General features: G+C 40.5%; 1 protein-coding gene across 3 annotated transcripts in view; it reads right to left on the bottom strand.

Moving 5' to 3' along the window:
- Nucleotides 1-2038: 2038 nt before the first annotated feature.
- LOC116724039 (nuclear receptor coactivator 3-like) overlaps nucleotides 2039-19799 on the bottom strand; it is a 72900-nt gene continuing 55139 nt past the window's right edge. The window contains exons 7-23 of one of the 3 annotated variants that reach the window (XM_032569560.1): nucleotides 18111-18293; nucleotides 17555-17641; nucleotides 17312-17452; nucleotides 16349-16496; nucleotides 14508-15040; nucleotides 12237-13309; nucleotides 12020-12152; nucleotides 10779-10937; nucleotides 9548-9775; nucleotides 9006-9111; nucleotides 8372-8543; nucleotides 7739-8065; nucleotides 6851-6949; nucleotides 6412-6661; nucleotides 6055-6193; nucleotides 5307-5499; nucleotides 2039-4562 (exon numbers count right to left, since the gene is read on the bottom strand). In XM_032569560.1, the coding sequence (XP_032425451.1) occupies nucleotides 4551-4562; nucleotides 5307-5499; nucleotides 6055-6193; nucleotides 6412-6661; nucleotides 6851-6949; nucleotides 7739-8065; nucleotides 8372-8543; nucleotides 9006-9111; nucleotides 9548-9775; nucleotides 10779-10937; nucleotides 12020-12152; nucleotides 12237-13309; nucleotides 14508-15040; nucleotides 16349-16496; nucleotides 17312-17452; nucleotides 17555-17641; nucleotides 18111-18293 (3983 nt within the window). In that variant the 3' untranslated portion in view covers nucleotides 2039-4550. Of the gene's footprint in view, nucleotides 4563-5306; nucleotides 5500-6054; nucleotides 6233-6411; nucleotides 6662-6850; nucleotides 6950-7738; nucleotides 8066-8371; nucleotides 8544-9005; nucleotides 9112-9547; nucleotides 9776-10778; nucleotides 10938-12019; nucleotides 12153-12236; nucleotides 13310-14507; nucleotides 15041-16348; nucleotides 16497-17311; nucleotides 17453-17554; nucleotides 17642-18110; nucleotides 18294-19799 lie in introns of all 3 variants that reach the window. The other 2 variants (XM_032569472.1, XM_032569387.1) reach the window with 2 other exon arrangements.

Genomic DNA, 19799 nt, shown 5'->3' with positions numbered 1-19799 from the left:
ATTCCAGAGACATGGTGACTCCAAAGGTTTTCTCCTGGACTTATGGACACAAAAGTAGGTTAATTTTGAGTCTGGTGAATAATTTCTTTAGCAGGATTTTAAATATGGATTCTGTGTTTTCAGTTTAGACATTTTTCATTTAGCATCTTCTTTAGAGACTTTGAAATAAACACTCTAACAAAGTTCCCAGTGAATCATCTGACCAGCCTTTTGCATGTTTATGTATAGATTCACTTTGAATAATAAACTCCAAGTGTTTAAAGCTGGAAGGCCTCCTTACCATCACCCTAATCTGTAACTCCCTCCACATATTCTGACATTTTCATGACTAACAACATCAGCCAGAAAAAAAAACATGATGGCAAAAATAAAAGAAAAAATCCTTCATCATATTTTTGGTAATTGAGGATAAGTTTTAAACACAGACGATTAAATGTTTAAATTAAATCATAAGGTGCAAACAGCTTTTGTTTAATGTTGTGCATATTTATGCAATCAGGTTATTGCAGCTTCTTTTATTTCATTGTTATTTCAAACAGGTTTGTTTGATGTTCATGTGAATTGAACAGCATACGTGTAAAACAGAAGGAGGGTGATTTACAGTACAAAAATCTCCAACAAACTAATTTTGATCTGGTATATAGAATTACAGCAAATGTTTAAATTGGTCTTTTATCAAGGGCAGTGCATGAGTGAATGAGTATCAGATGTCAGTCTATGATAGAAAGATAGTTTGTATTTTTTAAAACTACTTCAAAAGTAGTAGAGCTATCAGAGTGTTTATAAAAATTAAAAAACACAGCAGCTTCTGAACATAGGGTCAGGTTTGTAGGAGTTTTAGAAGTCCTTGAAGAGTGGTGTAAGATCATTTAAGAGGGGAAAATACAAGAAAGGAGAGCGGGTCTCACATGTAGGAGGGACAGGAAATGAGGAGATGAAAGTGAGGCTGTAGACAACAACATGGACAATGACTCAGACTTTTTTCACACTCTCATCCCCTTCACATGTTGATAGCCCCTCATCCACTCAAACACACTCATGGTCCCTTTTAATCCTGGCCAAGGTTTTTTTTTTTTTGCAGTTTTTTCCTCCTGAAAGGAATAGTTACAAAAGTTACAGACTTATCCAGCACTACACTGTAAAAACACACAATCATACCAACAATTTTTGATCCAGCTTCTAGTTCAAATATCTTAGTACGCTTTAAATAAGACAAAACTGGTCACTTCTGCCTCTTTTGAGCTCCTTTCAGAATGAACTGCTTTAGGGTCTCTTGTTACTTTAAAGCCAAATGTGCTGGCAACACGCCCACAAACTCAACGTTTGCACTCGCACGTGAAAATAGCTGCAAACATATTATATTGCTATACATACAGCCATACTACATTGAAAAGCAGAAGCAGAGCCTCCTGCACAACCAACAGCAGCAAGGGATTTCTGGATGGAAAGTCAACAACAAAGCTCTTCTCTTTTCCAGCAGCCATTGCACAACGTTTACAGTGATAAAACCAGCTGACCAAACACATGGCAACTCAGGTTGCTAGGTAACGATTCAATGACTCAACAATCTTGTTGGTTGTCCATTTCAAAATTGGGAGGATCTTGAAATTACTCATTTTCCAGACACCAAAAAACATTAACTTATTGCCAAAAAGTGGCTAGGAGTTTTTTTTGTTTTAAAAAAAAAATGTTTTAGTATTTTTAGAAGCCATCGAAACCAAAACAGGACAAAAACATCCAAAAAGTGAATTTTTCTCTTGTAGGTCCCCTTTAAGTCAATAATTCCTTAATATAGATTCCTCAATATGGTGAAATAATTTGCTATTGGACCTAGTACGTTTCATGAATATTAAGGTATCACTGACTTAAAACAAGCAACAAGCTTGTATTTTTATTTTATTGCTAAAAAGTTACTTGTCAGTTAATTTTGTCTTATTTCAAGTGAACTAAGATATTTGCAGTAGGAACGAGACGAAACATATTTGGTAAGATTTTGTGTTGTTTTTTGGGGAAAAAAAAAAAAATCACACCAGACACATTTTAATGTTTAAATATAAATTTGTATTTACATCAATATTAACATCAAGAAACAAGGTAAGAAAACAAAACCCAACAGTATTTTACATCCTGTGATCATGATCGTGTGTTTTCCAGATTTGCTCCTGCGATGTCAAAAGAAGAGCAACATTCCCTGTTTTTAATATTTATTTTTCCTCAATTCCAGCCAATTCCAGTTGTTTTGACATAAAAATAACACGAATCATGAATAAAACCTCTTCTCCAACTCAAAGGGACATTCTTGATGAATGTAAGCACCACATAAAAATCAACTGGCTGTAAGGTTCACAGAAAGAAAAAGATTTAAACCACCTCAGCAGAACCGGACAACCTCTCTACTCTATTTCAACTAGATCAGAGTATTTTATACGGAATCCAACTTTTGCTCCCCTTACATTATATGCAACAGTAAAAAAAACACACACACACACAATCTACTGAGCTGCTTCTATGCACTGCAGGATGACAAACAGAAATCTTTGGACTGAGCGTGTATTCAAAGGTAGATTTCTCAACAAAAACCTCCACAGGACAAAAAAAACCAAGAGAATTATGGATAAAATTATGATCTAAATTCCTCCTTTTGTAGCCTGAATTTGAGTTAAAACTACCAAATGTCTGAAAACGGATTTTTGAAGCACCTCAGGAGAGGATTGATTGGCAAGAGATCTGGGCCCACAGAACAACACAATCATGTGTCACTTCTTTTGCTGTATAGACATATTTCTTTTTTTTTTTTTATTCTTATTTTTTAAAAAGAAAAATAACTTATTTAAAAAAGCGTAACAACCTACTAGCACCTGTATGCTTTCCGACTACATTCTAGGAAAATAGGAAGAGGTTCATGATTTAAGGATTAGAAATAAAAAAAGTGCTTCCAGACAGCGTGAAAATGGCAGTATATCAAAGAAATATACATGTACTGCTTCCAAAAAACAGCCATTTTCCTCCCAATTAATGTATCGAAAAGAAGAGCTGACCTATGACAGAATAAGAAAATTACACCTTTAAATATCAAGCCTTACAATCTGTGCAAAAAACAGTATGTGAGCTAGAAAAGCATAAATATATTTATATATAGTACATTTGAAGCATATTTACAGATCATATTTACAGAAAAGAAGAGGAATAAAATGTTCCAAACAAGACATCGAGCTAAATACTGCGGTACCAATCTTTGGGTGAACAATGTGTCAGTGTTGTCCTCAGAGGGAAACCGGGAGGAAGGATTATTGCTCGATATTTGAGTCCAATACGATCATCTAGCACTTTGTTTTGTAGTGCGAGTGGATCGAACTTCTGTGAAGATAATTAGCTTAGTTTATAGTAACAACCTGGACTGGATTTGCAGCTCTGAACTTTCTTTTTTATCATTGCAACTTTAAAAGATCAGATATTAGCTTCTGACTGGCTCACCACTAATTTGTCTTGGTGAGGTGTAAAACAGTCTGGGGTTTTTGTGCATCTTTATTAGATGAATGTGCAGTTTGAATTTATTAATATTTCTAGAAGGAACCTCAAGGATGGATCCACATTTTGTATGAGTTGCGGAGGAAACGGCATGGTTGCCATAAAGTGGTTTAAACTTGTCAAGGAATATCTCCACTTATAGTAATAATTAAATTGCAAAAAGATTACTTCAAAAATCTCTAAAACATTAGGAAAGTTACCCTTTTAGGAGCAATTTTAAAATCTTAATTCATCTTCTTATAAACATAACTCTTCTCTGGTTCCCACTGAGGAGCAAAACCTGCAAAGTTTACCCAATCTTAAAGAATGTAAATGGAAAAAAAGAGGAAATTTCTGAGGCTATTTAGTAATTCATGAATAAAGGCCTCTAAATTGCCACAATCCGTTTGATGTTGGCTTTCCTTAAAGTGCAACGAGCCAACGGGTTAGTTCGATCCTACTCAGCGGCATCCTGGACGACGAGACGATATGCTACTTCTTAATAACATTCATGTGAGCGTCACAACCCGACGGCTCTTTAGCTGCTGGTCGTGTCTGCAGGGATCCTACGGGAGCAGCAGAGCGATGGCGGATGGAAAGTTCAGAATCGACATTTTTACATCTGAATATAGCTTCATGATACATTCAACAAAACAGAGGCTGTTTAAATACATTTGTCCATATAATGTAGCTTCACCGTTTGGTCCAATGAAAGGATATACTGAGGAACACTGGCTGCTCAGGAAGGGAGGAACATTAAATTCATGTCCGTCTCTCTGTGCATGATGGATAAACAGTTTGTCAGATTTTTAGGAAGGCTGTGTGTTTTCATGTGACAGTCTGTCTTGTTTTTCCTCTGGCGGTGAGACTGACATTACTGGCCATCATTCCAGAGGGAAGTTCACTCCCCCGTCTGGTGGGAATGTGGCGCTACACGGAGGATCATAACACGCCTGGTTTATTTCCACACACACTGCAGCTCAGAAGCCGTCTGCCAAATCTGGGTGGAGATCACAGTGAGACAAAAGCTTCTGGCGCGTTCATCAGCAGTATTTCTGGATCATCAGGGGGAAGAGAGCAGAGTGTGAGCATTTAAAGAGAAACCCACCAATAAAAACATGCAGAGTTCATCGCAAAGCAGCAAAGATTATTGATTCCTGTATCTGAAGAAAAATGATTGTCATGCTGAGATGTAGCAAAAAAAGGAGACAGAAATTAGATATTTGAACAAAAAAACCCAAAAAAACAAACAAAATATTTTTATCTAAGCTTATAAAATGGATCCCTTTGTTAAGAAAGATTGAGACCAAGAAGACATTTTTTACTATCAATAACAAGGATCTCCAGAACCACAAGTAACTGTCAAACACTTTGGCTGAAAATCATAGCGAACCAACTAATGTTTTTAGATAAAAATGTAACAACAAATGCAGGTTTTAGCAGTTTTTTCATGCAATAATTGCACTGGAGTTTCGCAACAGAATTAGACTAACAGTACAAATATTATTTATTTATTTGCTCCTGTGTGACAACAGAAATGTGTTTGTTAATATCATTATATTATCCAGCCAGGATGGATTTTTTTCTAGCCACTTTTAGTGTATGTGAAGCTAAAACTGATTTTAATTTAAAATGTATTATTAGCATGTTTTAGTTTTGAAAAGCAGAGGGACAACAATAGATCCCTGTGGCACTCCTCTTGTTGATATCCTTCTGAGATGCATTCAGATGTGTAAACCATCCTCAGAATAAACAATTAATGTTCTTTCAGTATTGAGACTCCCACTCTTTGCACATACCTGATCAGGACCCATAGGCATGCGCCCCATCACCATTGGGTTCATCCCCATTTGTCCCATGTGACCGCCTCCCCCGCTGGCCGGCATGCCGCCGTTCATCATCATGCCTCCGTATTGCCCAGGATTTCCCTGCTGTCCGAACTGCTGCTGACCAAGCGATGCCTGCGGCCCAAACTGCTGCTGAGGGTATGAACTGGAGATAAAAAAAATTTAATACAGACAGGATTTAAGTAGGGGTGCATTCACACCAGCCCTGTTTAGTCCGCTTTAGTAAAACTACAGTTCGTTTGTCTAGAAAGTTCAGTTTGACTGGGGAGGTGCTCAGTCTGATCCACCTACAAACTTAGGTCTCAATGAACTCCAGAGACCGCTCCAAAAGCAGGAAACAAAGGGCATTCTGGGTAAATACAAGCAAAACAAATGCTTGAGTCTGCCGATAGAGGGAGAAGTGGCTTATGGTTTTCTGCCACACACGAGAGAAATCCTACAACTGATCAAATCTGATGCTACTTGCTTTTTGTGTACATTCTGTGAAGGAGGAATTTGCTCTCATTTCTTCGATGGTTTTTAGTACACAGATGAGGGGCTAACCAGGTTTTTCCAAAGGGTTTGGTTTGATTGACAGTGCAGTGGGAAAGTAAGCTGCACCAGCTGAAAATGTAACAAACGTTGCAGTTTTGGTCCCCAATCAAACCAAGTCTATAGGACTATCCAGTGAAAATCATCAGGATAAGTGATGGCGTCGTACCTGTTGCGTCCCATGCCGCCCTGTGACCAGCCTTTCATGTCAGCGCCTGGGTACATAGGCCCCCCCTGTGAGTGCTGTTGCATCATGGGGTTTTGAGGCCCCATGCGGCCTGGCATCATGGCATTAGGCGGACTTCCACCTGATGGGCCAAAAGAGGGGTCACCTTGCTGGGTCACGCCTGCTGAAAAAAACCCTAAACCTTCAGCTCTCTCCTTCTACACACTGAAGATATCAAACATCAGACACCAAAGATAACATTTAACTTCATTAGGTCCTCTGTGAATAATTAATTTTACCAAAAGTTTGCTGCACAGCTTAGATCCACCACAAGAGAGCAGCAGCATTCACTAAACTCACCGTAGCTCCCACCGTAGCCAAACTGCTGCGGTCCCGGCTGGCCCATGTTTGGCCCCCCCATGGGGCTGTCCATGCCCCCGGGAGCCGTGACGTTTGGAGGCGGACTGAACCCCCCTGCAGCTGCTGCAGCGGCTGCTGCCGCCTGCTGCTGTTGCTGCTGCATCAGCATCATCATGCGCTGCCTCCTCATGTGCAAGTTGACAACGTCTCTGTTACGCTGAACCATCATCTGAGCATTTAGGAAGCCCTGCTGCACAAAGCAGATGTAATATTGTGTTTACTCTGATGTTTTGGTTATGTTTTACACACATTTAAGAAGATTTGAATCATTTAAAGGAGACATTTGTCGTATGGAAATCATATTTATCCTATTTATTGGTAAAATTACCATAAATAGACTTTATTTTGCGATATTCCAAAAGTAATTTCAATAATCTACCTGTCCTCCCATGCCAGGCTGCATGCCAGGCCTCATGCCAGGGTTCCCTCCTGGGTTCTCCATCTTCATCGCCATGCCCTGCCGTGTCTGATTCATAAACTTGACAAAAATAAATAAATAAATACACATTAGAAAATAGAGGAAATAACATACAGAAATATTTAAACTTTCTGGCAATTAATTAGTCCAAAAGACTAATGTAAAAGATATTTTTCTCTAAATTCAAGTAATAGATTACAGGGAGAGGATAGTTGCAGCTAATCACGATGGTACAACTAAATACAAAAAAACAAAACAAAAATTGAATGCATAACCATGTACATTGGATAATTTAAAAATACATCTGCTGATTTAATCAGGAAAAAAGTTTAACAAAAAAATTATCAGCAAAGCCTGTATAATAATAAATTTAATCTATTGTTTGAAAATAAAACCATGGATGGATGAAAAGACAAACAGATGGATGCATAGATGAAAATCTTTCAAGCTCTACTTTCCTTCTTCCTGTTTATTCAAACCTGAATAATAATCTAAATTAATTGCACCATTTTCTAGACTGACTGACACCGAATTTCTTTTAAATATACTTATATTAATTTTCCACTATTTTTAAAACAAAACTTAATCCTATTTAGTTCACAACATAGCCTGAGACTTACTGATCAGTTACTTTTTTTTTACACCCAGAATTAGGAAAGAAATTGTTCGTTGGGGATTTCACCTTAAAGCTATTATTGTTTTTTTTAATTATTATTTTGTAACGAGCCCCTTGAAAATGAGACGGTACGTCTCAAGGAGTCAATAAATAACATAAAATTTAAAAAACCTTATACCGAAATCTCCCAAAGCTGTAACTGATCGTTGCGTATGTTCAGCATGGCGTCCTACCTGCTGTCCCTGGAGCCGCTGCTGCAGCTGCAGCCTCATGGGCTTGTTGGCGTTCATCATCCTGGGTCGCATCATGTTGGCTCGAGGATGCCCCATGCCGCCCATCCCACCCATACCGGGAAAGCTCCCGCCTTGGCCCATCGGTGAGAGCATGGGCCCAAACCCGGCCTGCTGGCCCTGCCCCTGCATGGGGTTCCCTCCGTAGCCAGACTGCATCGGCATAGCAGGGGGTCCGGGATAGCCTGCTCCATACAGAGGCTTTTGGTCAAGCAGCATGGATGGGTCCTGTCCTCCAAAATGCTCCAGCTGCTGCTCTGCTCCCTGGGTCTGCAGCACACAAGACAAGGAGGACAAAGACAAGTTTGTCAAACTTTTCAGTTTAATTGATTCATCTCCGCCTGGTCGGCTCAGTAATTGCCTTTTTCTAAGCAGCACAGACGGACTCCTTAAGGCTCATCTATCTCCCTTCAGTGAGACGACAGCCTAGACACACTGAGTCATGACTGAAATATCCAATGCAAAAATTAATATGATGGTCTGTCGCGACTCACACTATGACAAATAATCTTTTCCTCCCGTTGCAGCACTTTCAGGGAGCACTACGCTGCAGTGTGGCTCTTTCTGACATCTTACCTGGCTGACAAGGTCTGGGATACCAAGAGCTCGGTCTATCTCCTCCAGAGCGATGCCGTCCGTGTTGTTCAGCAGCGAATCCAGCTGGTCTAGAAGCGCTCTCTCATCGCTCTGACCCTCACTGGTGGTGGGAGGAACCAGAAGATCATCTAAGGGGTTGCCAAACTGGCGTCTGCATCATGCAAACAGAAAAAAATAAAAAGGTTTGAATCACGTCTGTCGGTTAGATATGAATGCAAACTATAGCTTCCATTAAAACATTACAAATGTGTGCAATTTTTTTTTTTAAATAGTGCGCTAAAGTTTTAAAAAATTATTTTGTAACTGCGATGTTTCCATTAAATTAGAAACACAATTAAAGTCACATGGGAATAAGTTTGCTCAAACATGTCGCATCAGCATCTTCCTACCACTTCTTGTCGTTTTCTTTGTCATTTCTGCCAGTAGTAACATCCAGTTGTCGAAGCGAAAAAAAGTTGCAGTTTGGCAAAATACACAAATTTTGATACAGCTAATAAACCACCTCATCCTAGTTTTCAAAATGGTCGTGTTTCCATCAAGCAAATTTATTTTCATATTTCCAATTTACGAAATTATCATGAGCAATGCAACTCATGATAAATGATCCACCCACCTGTTTCCCTCCATGTTCATCATGGGTTCATGCCAGGATGGGGACTGGCTGGGCTGGCCCTGCTGGCTGAAGGGACTCATACCCATGCCCATATCAGAAGAACCTCCTAAACCAGTAAAGAAAGACAAAAGAAGTTAATAGTGAACAAGAAACAGAGGTTTTAGTAGGTATTCTGCAACGAAAGTCCAATTTCTGCAAAAAAAAATGCAAGAATAAAGAAAAAACTGTAGGTGTTTTAAACCATGATATACTAAATGATTCATAAATGGATTATTGGAGCCTGTGCATCGATTAGAAATACAATTTCACCTTCTGTTATCGTTGGTTGTCCTACTCTATCGTTCACCTTTAACCCGTGGAAACAGTTTCTGACCAATATGAAATAAACTTTGAAGGTTTCCAAGAAGTTTCAGTACCCAGAAATGCATCTTTACCACTGATCCACTGGGTTGGATACCAAGTTGTTTCTCTGCAGTTTTGAATCTCTCCCATATTCTCAGTTTTTTACTTATCACCACAAGGCGACAGTTTGAGCAGCGTACCCATATCCATGAGCTGCTGCTGCAGCATCGACCTGTTGCCCGGCACGCTGTTGGAGCGGCTGACCATGGGTCCTGACATCACGCTCTTCCCGTTGTTGTACTCCATGCCTGGGCGCATCATGGATGGATGTCCTGCTGAACTCACAGGGCTGATGCTGGAACGGGGCTTCCAGTCCCCAGAACCCCCCATGGGAGACCTCTGGGGGCCTGCGCCTCTATTCATTGGCCCTGGATATGCACAAATGACAGAAGAGCATTAGTTGGAATTAGGATTGCAAGTTATCGATTAAAGAGTTAATCTAAAGTTGACTGATCTTATCCATTGACTAATGATTAATTGATAAGCGTCCATTTCTTAAAAACCTGAGTTTTCTCTTGTGTCTAGAGGGCCGACCATAATTCCATAAAAAAACACAAATTCATTATTTCATGTCAGTTGTATTAAATACTGGCTGAATAAATGGAAAATGGTGGTTTTCTCACATTATTAAACTTATTTATAAAATAGAACAAAACAGAAAGTTGCTGAATAGAAGCAAAAAGAAATTAAAAGAATAAAATATGTGATACACTTAATTCCCCATGAACAGAAGTACCACCTGTGGTTGCTGTTGACAAAATGTTAAAACTTCACTCCATGAAGCGCATTATTTAACTCACAATCAACCTTGCTTATTGGCAACATGTTCCTTTTTCACCACGTAACAAGTTTTCTCTACTATTCTGTTTTTTTGCCATCACATCCTCGCCTTCGTAACACACCAGTAACTTTTGTTTGAAAAGTTGATGCTGCTTGAAGTTATGCAGTTCGGCAATTTCCTGCTCTGGTAAGGCCCCGCCATCTTTATTTCTGTATCAACTGGCTGCGCTGACCAGCTGACCAGAATGACCAGTGCTGCCCTCTGCTGGTTGGCGAAAAAATAAATCGTTTTTGCATCCCTAGTTGGAATCTTTGATCAGTTTTCTGGTCTTGGTCACTAAAATGTAAGTCCAACTGTAGTTGGATTTGGAGTTCCAGTATCATGTTGAGCTACAACTTATCCCAAAATGCTTGGAGATCTATTTGAACCCACACTTTTTCAGATTTTTATTAATAAAAGACTGTGTGTGTGTGTGTGTGTGTGTGTGACTGTTTACAAGAAAGTGTAATGCAATTAATTGAATCTGAGAGCAGATACCAGTGAGGGAGAGGCAAAAAAACAATAGAGAGGAAATATGCTGAGACACACACCCATGTTTCCTGGGAAGCTGTCTGGGCTGCCCATCATGTTCTCCTGCTTGATGAGCATCGGACGTCTTACAGCCCCTCCAGGCCCGCCCAGTGGCTTCCCATCCAAGGACATGGTCCTCTGGAAGGGCCCTCGAGGTCCTGGACCCATTACTGGACTCCCTGGACAGAGCAAGCAAAAAAAGAGAAAAAAAACCTTTTCAGAAAAACTGAACCTTGCTTAAATATTACATACATACAACATCTTGCAAAACAATTACTAATCCTTGCAATTTTTTTCACCTTAAAACCAAATACATTGGTCTTTTCTATTGTTTTTATAGGAGATAAACTAGAAAAGTAATACATAATTGTGAAGTAGAAGGTGAATCCTAAACAGCTTTCGAATGTTGTTAGAAATTAGAAAAAGTCTTAAAATGTGGATTTTAACCCCGCTAGAATGAAATCATATAAAATTAACTGAATGAAAATAACTGAGCTAACTAAAACAGGATTTACAACTAATACACCTGACCCTGAACACATCATCTCCACTACACGGTGGTGGCAGCATTATGCTGTGGCATGACATACCTCAATACAGTTGGAGATTTATTTGAAGTCTCACTTTTTGAGACTTTTATAAATAAAAGACTGATAAAATGTGTCATCTTTCGTCCACTGTTGTGTGATTAACACAACTGATTGTGATTTGAATCAATAAAATTCCAATAAAATGTATTGGGATTTCTTGTTTTAACATGGCAAAAAATTGGATATGAATACTTACGGCGTAGATAGTGACATGCACTCACTCTCATTTTAACATTACTGCATTTACACACACTTATTTATGCAGATAAGGAAGATATAATGAATTTTCTGTACTGTAAACCGAGCAGCAATGCAATTCTAAAACACCACTTCAACATTATACATCTGCAAACAATATTTTTCTCAGACTAAAATGCTGTATTCCAGTAGGACCAATTATAAACTAGAGAACAGGGCTGGTTGTCTCTTTCAATTTATGTTAAGTCTGTTTTTTCAGTTTATTGGTATAAAAGTACCAGTTTCAAAAAGACACAACTGAAAAAGACATGACATTTGCTTTAGGAAGAAAGCGATCCAAAAAGACAGCCTCTGATGGTGCCAGATGCAGTTTCAGTGGCATTTTGTTTTGATATCATTACATGTGATGTTACAACACCCACCCTGTCTGAAACTGTCACTTCTCATAGTTATTTAGTGCTTGAACTGCTTACCCTGCAGGCCGTCATCAAGGCACCCCTGTGGTTTGTTTCCTGTGTTGTTTGCCCCGGCACCTCCAGTCTGATCAGGGTAAAAGTCGGAGCTTGAACCCCTGAGATCGCCCAGAATAGACTCCAGGTTGTGCAACTAAATTTTAAAAATAGAGCAGTTATTTTTATTTTTGTAAATATCTATAAAAGTCATTATCATTTAATAGAAATATGCTCTTACATCATCAGGAGGTTCTGATTTGATCTTGCTCTCAGCATGCTCCGCCGCAGGGCAGCCGCCGCCGCCGCCGGCTCCAGAAAGACCTTTCCCTTCTGGATCTTCAAGTTTGGGCTTCACGTCTGTTTGTTCTTTGGAGTCGTCCTTGTTGAGGAGATAGTGGAGGAGAGCGTGGGTCTTCTCCTTCTTCGGGCTGTGCTGCTCCTGTTTGGGGTCCGCAATCAACCCAGGGCCCGACCCGGCCGCCGAGCTTCCAGCTGCACCTTCGCCGCCCTCCTGGCCTCCGAGCGTCACTTTCCCTGTCGCCTCTGCTGTGATCTTAGCAACTTCATCCGGAGTGTTGCCGTTCTGAAGAAGCTTGTGGAGAATTTTGTGCTTCTCCTGCAGCGACCCGGTGTAGTGAGCTGAGGCCGATGCGCCGCCCTGGCCAGCTGCTGGCCCCGCGCCGCCGCTGGCTGAGGAGGAGGAGACCCCTGTGGAGGAAGGGCTGGTCATCCCGCCAGTGGCTTCTTTGCTGTCCGACCCCGCTGAAGCGCCGTTGCTGTTTGGTGGAGGAGGTCCGGCTGGGCCCGTAGGTCCGCTTCCACTGATCCCCAGCTCCTCGGTTGGGGAAGTCAACAGCTGCAGCAACTTCTTGTGTCCTTTGCTGTCCGGCAGCCTCCGAGGTGGGTCTGCGCCCGCCATCCCCGCCTCGCCGCTCGCTTCTCCACACTCTTTAGCTGCAGTAGCTGCCTGGCTGTCTGGTCGCTCTGCAGAACTCTCCGCCTGAGGATGCTGATGATGGTGGTGGTGCACCGGGAGGTGGTGGTCTCCGGGTCCGGGCCCCAAGCCCCCGGCCGGACTTTTGGAGCCATCTTGTCCTGGTTTAGCTTGATGACTGGGCTGGGAGGAGGAATGGATGCTGGGAGAGCTGTCTGGTTTGTGGGCTGCTGAGGGGGACGTCAGAGTGGAGGGGAGCGAGCTCCCGACTCCCTCGCTGATGGCTTGGAGAGCATTCAGAGAGCTGCTGGAGAAGGTGCAGGTGTTGCCTCCGGCTGCTCCTCCACCGCCGAGGCCGCTCATAGGAGAGTGCATTCCTGCAGCAGAGAGATGTGGGTTAGTGCACTATCAAAGAAAACAAATCATGTTTAATCATGGTAAAACTGTTTCTAGTGAAATTTAAACATTTAAACAAATTACCAAAATAATTTGTTTGGAGGTTGTTTATGAGGTTCCCCGCGGTTCAGTGTCGAGACTAGTGGTGTTTATTTTAGTTTCTTAATAATATTTAATATTTAATGTTGTAAACTGATAAATTTGTAATGCTGATGACACAAAGCATCGAACGGGTGTGGAAAGGGTTTTCAATATCAACTGCAAGCCAATTTTTAGCTTTCTGAATAATTTTAATTCTGATTACAAATTTTACCACTACTATAAATGAATCAATGTTATTAGTTTATCATTTTATTGTTCGTTTTCCTCACACTTTAACTTATAATATTGTCACATGCCTAAAATAATGGTCTAAGTGATTTTTTTTTGCCTAAAGGGATTTTGGCAAAAACAAAAAAAGACTTTTTGAAAGTTGACGATATGGGAAATATGTCTTGTTATGCTGGGAAATTATTTCACTTATAACTATACGTTTTCATCAATATCAAGAAATTATTGACTTAAAACAAGCTCCTGTTTCTTGCTAAAATGTTACTTGTAGGTTAGTTTTGTGGTATTTCCAGTGTAACATGACGTTTGCATTAGAAAATGCACCAATAATACTTGGTAAAATTTTGATTTTGCAGTGAAAATGTCTCTTTTTCAAATTTAATGCATTCAAATTTCAGGTTCTTAGTAAATTATGATAATTTTAAAATTCAGTGTAAAGAGATAGGTTATTTGTTACTTGTCATTAGTATTTGAAGAGTATAATTTATATAAAAAATCCTCCAGGATCCGGGTGATGCATGAAATCAGTGTAAAAAAAGTTAACTTTTGTTTGTATCTTATTTTACTTCCAGTCCAAAATCATTTTGAGTCAACCTTAATATTAATGAAAAAGTTCTAGTTATAAGTGAACCAGACATTTTCCCATATTATAAGTTAAAATGTTTCACTTAGAGGAGTGATGGAGCAATGTCATTTTTAATCATCATCAGTGTAAATCCTTACAGGTGTGGAGAAGAAAATGTTTGGAAGGTTAGAATAAAAAAAAGTGAGTTTCTGTCTGATTCTTATTTTATTTCCAGTCCAAACTAAAGAGATACAATTCAAATCAGTAAAAACAAAAAATCCTACCTCCAGGTGAGAACTGGTTGGCCCCCATCTTTGGGCTTCCCCGGTTCCGGGGAGACATCAGCAGTCCCTGCTGGGGGCCGCCCATCCTGGGGCTCCCTGACGGACTGTTCATCCCACTGAGCCCGAAGCCTCCGGCGCTCTGGAACGGGGGCTGCTGCTGCGGGTGCTGCTGCATGCCCGGCCCGGGGTGATTCATGGGACCCATCTGACTCATCTGATTCATGTGCCCCACCTGATTCATCTGGTTCATCTGATTCATCTGCATCATGCGGCTGCCCAGGCCTCCGCCACCACTTCCTCCTCCGCCGTTCCCTCCGTACACAGAGCCGCCTCCCATCGGACCCATGTGGCCCATGTGGCTCTGCTCGCTCATGCCGAAGCCCCGGTTCATGCCCCCCATTCCTCCCATCCCCATCCCGCCGCCTGCATTCACGTTCATCTGGGGGTTCATGTTGGCGTTACCCATCCCTTGATGCCTCATGTTGTTGGGCATCATGTTGCCACCTGGTGCCGAGCGGTAACCATTGGGTTCCCTACGTTAATAAAACAACAAAAAAGTTTGGATAAATGGGAAAACCATGAAAATATTGAGGTTAAGCTTTGGGTGGAGCACCAAGTATTACAAAACTATTCGGTAACATTTATTTGAGGGAGTGTGAATAAGACTGACATGACATAAACATGAATGTTTATGATGTTACCATGAAGTGTGATTCTGTAAATTCTGACACTTTTAATGTAAAGTTGCATTAGAAGCTGCATGAAAAGTGTCAACTTTGAATTGTTCATTAAATAATGACAAATTTGTTTTAAAACTTGCATTAAAGGTGTCATTATTTACTGAATGAGACTTCATGATAAAAACAATCACAAACATTCACACCCCTTCAAATAAAGTGTTACCAACAAGTCACATTCAAACATTTATCTTAACAGTCTAATTCTATGATTGGTGCTCTGAGCCACATCATGCTTTCTTATTTATTTTTAAATTATATTTAATATTTCTGATTGCACTTTCTGAACCATTTGAAAGAAGGTTTATTGCAGTTTATTTTTTACATCTTTCACCAACGTGGCACAAGACATCTCCCCCGTATTTGAAGTTGAAATGTCTTGTTGTCTTGTAACAAAAATCAGGCAGACGAAATATTTTTCTAATTAAATTTTTTTCAATATAAAATCTATGAAACTAACAAAATCTGCAGGCGTGCGTCTGTGTCTGGTGAATGTTTTGGGTAAAACAAGCTTGTTCGTCATGAAGTGAAGTTACTCAAAGTGGGAGGAGAATCCAGAAACTTCACTCAAGTAACAATAGCGACACTTCATATTAAAATTACTCAAGTCAAAGTAAAAAGTCTAGCATAGTAAACAAACTCCTACAAGTACATTTCGTCCAAAAATATATTCAATGTAACTGAGTAAATATAACTATTTACTAACCCACTCTTCAAGTACTCTGTACAGCTCTGGTTAAAATGAAGAGACCACTGCACTCCATTAAAAACCTCCTGGTTATTCCACCAAATATTAATTCCTGAACTCTTCCTGAGTCAAAACTTCAGTATTGTTGTTTCTAAATCAATATGAACTTGTTTTCTTTGCATTACTTGAGGTCTGAAAGCACCGCTTCAGACCTCCTTTTCTGCAAATAAATAAAAAATCTTTCTTGGATTTTCAGAGACATGTTCTCAGTAGTTCATAGAATAAAAGAACAATGTTCATTTTACTCAAACATATACCTATAAAGAGTAAAATCAGAGAAACGGATCATTTTAAGTGGTCTCTTACTTTTTCCAGAGCTATATGTGTGCTATATGTTTGATTGCAGAGTTTCTGACCTCTGCAGCAGGTGAGTGGAGATGAATCCTTGCGGCTCGTTACTCATGGGGTGTCGGTACAGCTTGCTCTTGGTCTGGGCTGTTACTGGGGTGCCGTCAGACAGGGAGAAGCGGTACAGGGGTGTCTCGGCATGACCCTGGAGAAAAGCTGCGCACAAATCGCAACAAAAATAATCCCTCAAACTTTATTCATTGCTGGGAAGAAAAGCAAGTCTTTTTCTAATCAGTAAACACACCACACATAGAGGCTACCAGGTCACATTAACAATGCAGTCTGTAATGTGTAAAGCTTATCTTATGTGAATATTACAAGGCTTTACTTATAGTCAGGGATTGGTTTGCTGATGTTTGATATTTTTTGCTATGTTTATGCTTCCTTCCAGATATTTTAAAAGCTGCAGAGTAAAAATATTAAAACAGTCAGAAAAAGTACCTACCATCCACCTGGTTATGAGTTCACAACTGTTTTCCAAGTAAGACTTATCCTTTATGTTTTCCTGTGATTCATGGGTGAATACAATATTTTATAGTAGCAAAAAGTTACAATATTGGTTATTTTTAAGGCTTTTTTGGTGCTATTAAACCACCACTGCACACAGATCCTCTAAAACTCACTTTGTAATAAATAATAATCCAGTGATGTGTGATATAAATTTATGATCAAGAAATGGTAAAGTTAGTGAGACCTTAATTAGATGCAACTTATTCCATGAGATGGAGGAGAAAAACCTAAAAGGTGAAAAAAAACATACATTTTCTTCAGCCTTCCTGTTGTCTGCTGAAGTTTTTGTTCGCGCTCAGCTTTGTCGGAATGAAGCCACAAAAACAACTTTTGAATCAAACTTTTGAATGTCGCTGCTTAATCCAGTTATCTCTTTGCTCGCAAGTCCAGTTTTCTAATTATTAAAATAAAAAGCGCTGTAGTTGTTGACAGCAGCTGTGAGGTTCCAGGTCTGAACCCACCCTCGTGATAGTGCCGCTTGTGTGACCACGGCTGCCCGTCGCTGTGCTGAAGGAACATCTGGATGCAGCGCCGCAACAAATCTTCCCAGCCCGGACGCATGGACGCTCGCAGGGAGCTCTGGTCGATCTGAATCAGTTTACCTGAGACACGACAGGACAGAGGGAGGACGGGTCAAACCCACTCATGACCGAGTCAACACAGCGTGCTTTTGGACGCCACTCAGTCAGAGTCCAGCTCCTGACCTGACAGCTCATGTCGGGTGTTGAAACTCTCGGTCCGCTCCACGGCTGTGACCCGACGGGCCACGCAGATCATACATGACTGAAGGTCTGCAGAGGAAAGGAGAGCAGAGACGGAGTTAACAGACAAATGCTGTAACAAGTTATACTGGTTTTTAATTTAAATCCCCAAAATATGCCATTAAGTGTTTCTAATGATTCTATTTATCTTTTTTCTGATCTCATTTTATTTTTTGCTTTAAAGAATATTAGGTGATTTTTGCTATATAGACGCGTTGCAGCATGACATTTAGATGTGCTAGATCGCTACACTGCTCACCAACCAAGAAGTACATTATATGTAAATCTTTAATTAAATGTTTATTTTAAACAATAATCCAGTAGATTTTGAAACTTTATTTCAAATATATTCAATGTGAGGCTTCCAACTAAGTGTGTTGTAGAGTATTTTAATGTGTTGTGAGAGTTGTTAAAAGGAAAGACAATGTCACACACATGCAGGAACACATTTCTGGATCTAGTCGCCCATTTTTTGGCCATCACTGGTCCCTCCACCTACCTTCTCCCTCTTCGATCATGGCTTTGGGCTGCGTGAGAGCAAAACACTGCATTGTCTCGTAGCGCGGTCCTCCTGGCCCCTCCTCCATTGGGCCGTGGGCGTGGCCAAATTTGACCAGCATCCGGCAGGTGAAAGTGTGACTCTTCTGTCGAGTCGCCTCATTCCCCCACGACACGCCATTTACTAAAAATACAAAGCAAACCAAGAAACGGTTACTTAAGAGGAATAAACCTAAAGCTTCTGGGACTGAAAACCACAGGAGCTGTAAACCGACTGCCTTTAATTAAATATCACCAATGGCTCACATCCAATCGTACAAACAAAGCAAAACAAACAAACACCACCACAAACGAGCATTGTGTCTCTAAAACTGAGAAGCTAAAGCCTCTCCCGCTGGCTAAATGGACCATGGGATTAATGTAGCCAAGGCGTCGATTTCCAATATTTCTTTCTCTCAGTGGCTCTGCAGCCGCCGAGGCCGGGGACATGCAACCATCTATCCTCATTTAGGTCCTGACTACTCATCACAGCACACAACCACATGCACACAGATGCTTTTGGATGGGGTCACCTTCACAGAGAGAAGGAAAAGGAGGCAAACTTTAGAGAGCAACAGCAAAATGTCCTTTAGCAGTGACTAAACCGTTAAAGGTTTTATGAACAGGACTCTTACTTACAGAGTAAGTAAGAGTCTTTGGGATTTACAAAAGACCTAACTTTTGTAAATTTTTTTGCACAAAAATTATTCTTAGATAATGAAATTTAAATCTGGTCAGTTCTGTCTGAATGAGCTATTTTGGAGCCTCTTGTCACTTTAAATCCAAATAAGCTGCTGCAGGACACGCCCCCAACTCAATGTTTATGGTGCGTTCACACCAAACATGTTTAGAGCGTCGAGCACAGCATGATTTGAAGTGTTCCGAGTGTTTTGAGCGTTTTTAGCCTTTGATGCAACCAACGCGTCCAGGGCTGGAGTTGGAAAATCTGAACTTTCGCCGCTTGACACAGAGGGTCGACCAATCAGAGCGACTCCGCTACGTGGCGTAGTGGTAAATTTTCCAACGTGATCTCGAGAAAAAAACAACAACAACTATGGAGGATAAGCTAATTGTCACTGTTTGCTCTTGTCCTATAATCTACGGCAAATAAAGTTGTGACTACAGAGACAGGAATAGAAAGAATCAGGATCAGCGGGGAAGTTGGACTGTCGAGTTAGTTATAATTTTTACCATTTGAAAATATTTCCCCGCTTTTGCGCTATCCAGCAAAAACGTTGAGTCAAGTTAAATAAACGTTATAAATGTATTTATGTGGACGATATAAGCAGGAGACCGTGGAAGAGTTTGAAGGAAACTTATGCCAAGGAGTTTGCTCTTAACTTCCGCCTAGAGCGATTTTGACACATCTGACGCGCGTCGAGAGTAGAATGTCAAGCGTCTGACTTCAAAGTGCACACTCGTCGAACTTGACAGATATGGTTTCCAGATGGTGAGTCAACAACAAAACACTTTTCTTTTTCAGCCGCCACTATTCAGACCTTACAGGGAGTAAAACTAGATCATCAAACGTGCTGGAGTTCCGCTTGGGTTGCTAGGTGACGGGCTGGGCTTGGATGAGGTTGCTAGGTAACGGCACAGAGCCTGTTGAATGCGACTTAATAATCTGGAGGTTTTTGAAGAGGCTCATTTT

This window comes from Xiphophorus hellerii, chromosome 1 (assembly GCF_003331165.1).
Source record: "Xiphophorus hellerii strain 12219 chromosome 1, Xiphophorus_hellerii-4.1, whole genome shotgun sequence".
NCBI lineage: Eukaryota > Metazoa > Chordata > Actinopteri > Cyprinodontiformes > Poeciliidae > Xiphophorus > Xiphophorus hellerii.
The sequence above is the reverse complement of the archived record's forward strand: the minus strand, read 5'-3'. Positions and strand labels throughout refer to the sequence as shown.